The following is a 5,695-nucleotide window of genomic DNA, read 5'->3' on the forward strand; positions in this document are numbered from 1 at the left end:
TTTACTGGTGGTACGGAATCGCGAAAGGAAGGGATCTTTCGAAAAATGAGTCTTTGCATGTGTTTTGTGAGTGAGAAGAAAGAAAGAGAGCTCCCTGCTGTCCAACTATGAACCTGAGCGGCACCCTGTGCCTTCACTCCTTCTTGCTCGGCAGCCACTGAAATCAGCCATGAAGAAAAGCGAGATGGGGCGAGGGCTATTATAGTGTTTGTAAAGGCCAAACGGAAAGTGGTATCTGATAGACGGAAGAAAGGCTTGCGAGCAGATGATCCACCCTGTCTGTAGTCAGGGGGAACGATGTTGACGCAGACCAGAACCGTGGGCAAAATGAGAAGAATAACGGAGAAGAAGAAAATCTTCATTATTGTTGCTAGTTGCGTAGGAAGGACACGGCTAGTCCCGCTATCAGGCGGACATATGAGGAGCGGCGGAGGGAATGTAGCGGGGAAGAGTAAAGCTGTTGGGCTTATAGCCTCTGACAGCAAGACAGGGAAGTGTGCATATTAAGGGTCAACTAAGAGGTTCGATTGCGTAACATTGTGCAGTAGGTGCGATCTGGCAATAGCGACGACCCCCTCTGTTTGGTAATAGAAGAAAATATGATAATGCTTGCTTGGAGATGGATAAGGGAGGTGTTACTAAGACCACGACCGCGATAACCGCTACTCCGCACCACTCCGCGCCACTCCGCGTAGGTTCTGTTTCATTGGTCATTAAGGCTTATGCTCAGCGCCCGTTCGGTATCAGCGACAGCCCCTTACTTGTTTCTGACCGTTGGAGTAGCCAATCTATTCTCGTCCCTTCAAAAATGACACCGAGCATAAGCTGCAGCAAGGGGTGACTTTGCCCTTGCTGCAGAGGTAACCTAGCGCATTAAGCAAAATGAAAAAATGTACCGAGAATATGACTTGAAATAACGAATATTAAGTGAAATTAAGTCGCAGTATTTCATAAATGGGACAACAATACGCCTCTTAAGATCAGCATCACAAACGTCATGCGTCCTCAGCAAGTGATCCAACTGCCGGCAGGGTTTTTACTGTACCCTTTACAGTACCCTGGGATCACTGAGCCGGTATGTCGTTTTGGGAACATAACTCCATGTGGTTTGCTTCCTGTACCTCCCATACACATTCAAATGTAATAGCGTGTTCCCTCCAGTTGTCAAAACCAGTTCCGTGATAGCCGACCCCAAAAACCATAGATAGTGACGGTTATCTGTTATTCCATATATCAAAATATGGTTTCATGGATAGATAGATTGACGGATTGGACTTTTTTTTTTCTGCGGTTTGGTTTTTCCATTGCGAGTGCAGCATTTCCTAACCAAGGTTTGACACGGTTTCCCTTGTTTTTTTTTTCTCGTGGAAACGGTTAGTTCAGTACCCATGGATGGGGTATCCGCTCGGCACTCGTCAAAACCCTGCAGCTTTCTATTTATCGATTCCCATCCATTTTTTGGTATCCGAGACAAGTACAAGTTTAATACTGAACAGGTCAGCCACACAAAGCAACAACCTGTACTACCCTTGAAGGGTAAATTAATGAAAGCGAATGAAAGCAGATTTCTTTTGCAATCTGCGTACAGAAGTCGATTCTCATTACAATATTGGCTCATCAAACACCGAGTGAAAAAAGCATTAATTGACAAAATGTGCGTACTACTGTAGACCCTTACTATTGTACTGTACCATACAGTGCAGTACTGTATGGACCGTTTTGTGGTTGTAAACACTGCAGAATGCACTTGATGTACCCTTACAGTAACTAAGGTAGAGGTTTGTAAAATAGTTGGCTTGTAGGGGGTGCCCAAATGCTATCAGCACTACTGTACCGTGTTGTAGCTGTACAGTAACTGTAAGATAGATAACCGTTCTGTACTGTACTAACGGAGGAGCTATGCCGATAAAGAGAGTTGCAGAAATGCAGGGATTGCTTCAAGTTTTTGGCTCGCGGGAGGGAAGTGCTATGAGGCGTTCCCAAAGTCGCAAAGACGTAATTTAGCTGTACACGTGGGCCCTTCAATGCCGGCTTGTGCATTACGTTTGAAACTTATTGTCGTCCAGTATGGGCTGAAGTGAATTATACAGTACCCTTGGTACTGTACCAAGGGTGCCCTTGGGTACTGTACCCAAATCACGAGAAGTGAATTATACATACAGTACCCTTTAGGGTACTGTACCCAAATCACGAGAGTGATGCCCATCCATAATACGTAAGTGGGTCTTCTCTTCTTCGAGTTGGACTACATAAGGCTTCTTGCGACGGTGCAGTACAGTACAGTACCCTTGGTACAGTACGGTAAGCTCTCCGATGAGGTCCGGTTTCCTCTCAGAAGCATGTGGGAACTTTGGTTCCCCAGGGAAGTACTGTGGCTCACATTAGGGTGTCAATGTTCAGGACATGTTAGTCAGCATCGCAGTTTTGGAGAAAGTGAACAAGCTTTTTCGAGGGTAAAAGGTGTGTCCGCATCCGCACGCGTCCACATCCGCATCTCCGTTTTTGCACGACCTCGAAGGCGGGAAGACCAGTTCCGTCAAGAAAGAGTTGCGAGCTACTGTACCAAGGGTAGTGTATAAACCAGTGAGAGAAGTCTTATTGCAGGCAAATGATTTGAGCTGGCTCTCGTGACCCTTCAATGGTGTTCTTGCTCCATGGATACAAGACCACAAGGCTACAAGTTCCATTCGGCTACAAGAGCCAGAGCGTGTGATTGGTAAGTACGTTCCATGGCTCTACATGTGAACGTGTGAAGGAAACCTGGTGTGTGCCGGCGATTTCGGGTTGTTTTTTCATTTTTGCTTTTTGCTTGTTTATTCATGCAGAAACTGAGAAACTTCATGATTCTTCATGAAGAAACGACTTTAGACAATGGGAGACACTGCATGGAGATGGGCTACAGGGACCCTAGGAAGGCATGGGGGATCTCGATTTCGATGGTTGATCGCGACTATCGGTGGGTCGCCTGAAGAAGGCCGAAGTGGTGATTTTTTCATTTTGCAGCATTATCTGGCAGTTTTTGCGCGCAATTGCGCGCAAAAACATGATTTAATGAAATCGCGAGGGATGCAGTGTGTTTGATAAGCACACAGTGTGTGTTTATCAGAGAGACTGCATCCCTGGTGGGAACGGAGTGCAGCATGGAAATTACAGGAACCAATGGTCGCTTGGCTGAAAAATACAGTAATCTTGTTTTTTTCCCCGCTCCGGTCTGCTAAAATCCCGTAAACCACAAGCCTGCGAAAAGCATTACAGTGATGCCGGGCCACCAGCCGGGCCACCAGCCATGTTGGCCCCGTGTTGGCCCCCTGCTCCGTCCTTCCAACGCGATGCGTCCTATAATAGGTGGCGGGGTACCGTTCTAGCGGCGGCGAGCGTTGATCACTCGGCGCCACGCGGCAGAAGGGCACGGGAATGATATTCCGCATCGCACGCGCAAATTTATCCGCACGCTGCTTGAGGGCAGTCATGAGGTGCGTTGCTGCAGCCCGTACAGTACCCTTAAAGTACCCTTCCCATATCCGACCACCCCTACAGTACCCTTCAAGTGGTACAGCCAGCATCCGCCCGTTGACTCTGCCCAAAACGAAAATTCCCGCACTACAAAATCCCCAAAATTAGAGTCGCGACCTTCGGCGCGTCCAGAGCCGCCGATATCACTTTGTGCCGGCAACCGCGTGTATGATGACGACTCTTCTTAACAGCTTGGTGTGCTGCTAACACCCACCCCTCTTCCCGCGACGCACTCCGCCAGACAATATGCCGCTATTCGCTTCCTTCGCTTCCAACCTTCACGAGTCTCCGCCACAATTCGAGCCCGCCCAGAGCACACCGCCGCCATTCATAAGAGACAAGCATGTCGCTACGAAAGCGGTGACATCCACATCGCGCCCGACAGCCATCTTTCTCGTCATTGCCCTTGCCGGCGCCCTCGTTCTCCTCTTCGACGCAGCATCCATCCGCACAACAGTCGCGCATTGGGGAAATCTTGCCGGTGAACGTCTCAGCGGCAAATCACTCTTGCTATCTAAGGGCGATCCCAACGAGTCTGAGGCTTCCTTGGCCTACTTCATTCAGATCTCAGAGTCCACCGTGCCCCTTCTCCCTCGTCTACTTCGCGTTGTATGGCATCCGGACAACGTATACGTTGTCCATTTCGACAAGAAGATTCCCGAATGGCAACGCTCACACGCAGAAGCTGCTTTGTTCAAAGGGAAGAAGCAGTACAAGGCCAACGTCCAGGTCATGAAACCCGAGACCGTCACATATCGAGGCATCTCTATGGTCCTCAACCTTCTCAGTGCGATGCAGTCGGCCTTGGACCTTGGTCCAGACTGGAAGTATTTCATAAACATTAGCGGAAGTGACTACCCGCTTGTCTCAGTGGAAAATCAAAGGAAGTTGCTTGGGACAGAGGACTTTTTGGCTCGCAATCGCAGCTTTTTCAGTTTCTCCAACGAGGGCTGGTGGGAGGAGAGCAAGGAGTACCGCTTCGACCTTTTGTACACGGATACATCCCTGTCTTTCAACGACTCAGAAAGCGAGGTCATCGCCGCGCACAAGGAGCAGCCCATTGCGAAGACGGCTGCGTTTACCTTTGTCGCCGCCGAGGCATGGATGATGCTGCACCGACAGTTTGTGACGTTTCTTCTCACGAGCTCATACGCACGACGCATGTTGCTATCGTTTTCCTATTCACTAGAACCAGAGGAGCATTACTTTGCTTCTGTGGCGTTCAACAACCAGCTGTTCAACGAGAGCAATGTCGCACATGCCATGCGGCACGTCCAGTGGGTGCATGATGGAAAGCACTCTGGGCAACATCCGTACTACATTGACGAGAAAGACGCGGATGGAAAAACATGGACATTTCGGAAAGAGATCGAGGACTCGAGCTGCTTCTTCACTCGGAAGATTCGAGTACAAGACTCGGGTCTCTTGACGTACATTGACACACACATCAGCGGCGTGGCGAAGAAACCGGTAATGAAAGATGTGAATGAGTACATGACGAGGGTGACAAACTCACTCGGATGTTTGGCAAACCTGCCCGCTGGGAATTTTTATGGTCCTTGCTTCAAGAAGAGGCGGAGACCACAGTGATGGGACACATATTTTACTCGCGAAGCAGCGAGATTATGACGTTCACAAGCAAACGTATACGGATAGGTTGGAAGCGCACTTTCGATCTTCAGAGGAGTTGAATTCCATAAATTTGGGGTATTTATTATCAAATAGGCGTCTGGGGATATCTTTCATGGAGATAAGGGGAATGGTACATGATGTACTCGGTGAAACGGACTGGGCTATTTCGACGATGGTCATGTGCAATACCGTAGCAGGAAGCCCGTTTAATTGTCCATCCCGCGTGTGATGAGCATGGCATGGGGGCATTAAATGGGCAGCTGAGGACGTGCCGTGTCATGCCATCCAACTCGTGATGGTGGACTGATACATATGTAGTGTGCATAGCAAAGTATTAAAGACAACTACGTGAGGCGAAGTTGTACTGTAAATAAAAGAAGCAAAGTGAGAAATCGTGGCATTTGAAGTTCCGATGGCAGGCGTCGGACCGTTTCGAGGCACACAGGCCCGAGCAACTACGCCAAGCTGCGGTGGAGGCGTTCCATGTTGTTCTGGTGGACGTTGCGGTGGATGCGTGTACATGTGAGAGAAGGGTTTGCAACTAGCCTAT

The 5,695-nt window shown here is 49.0% G+C and overlaps 1 protein-coding gene across 1 annotated transcript; it reads left to right on the forward strand.

Moving 5' to 3' along the window:
• Window positions 1–3,759: 3,759 nt before the first annotated feature.
• CHC_T00008553001 (Xylosyltransferase, family GT14) lies at window positions 3,760–5,103 on the forward strand. Its single transcript, XM_005716141.1, has one exon. The coding sequence runs from the start codon at window positions 3,760–3,762 to the stop codon at window positions 5,101–5,103; it is 1,344 nt and encodes a 447-aa protein (XP_005716198.1).
• The last annotated feature ends 592 nt before the right edge of the window (window positions 5,104–5,695 follow it).

This window comes from Chondrus crispus, genomic scaffold, assembly GCF_000350225.1.
Source record: "Chondrus crispus Stackhouse genomic scaffold, scaffold_242, whole genome shotgun sequence".
Classification (NCBI taxonomy): Eukaryota; Rhodophyta; class Florideophyceae; order Gigartinales; family Gigartinaceae; genus Chondrus; species Chondrus crispus.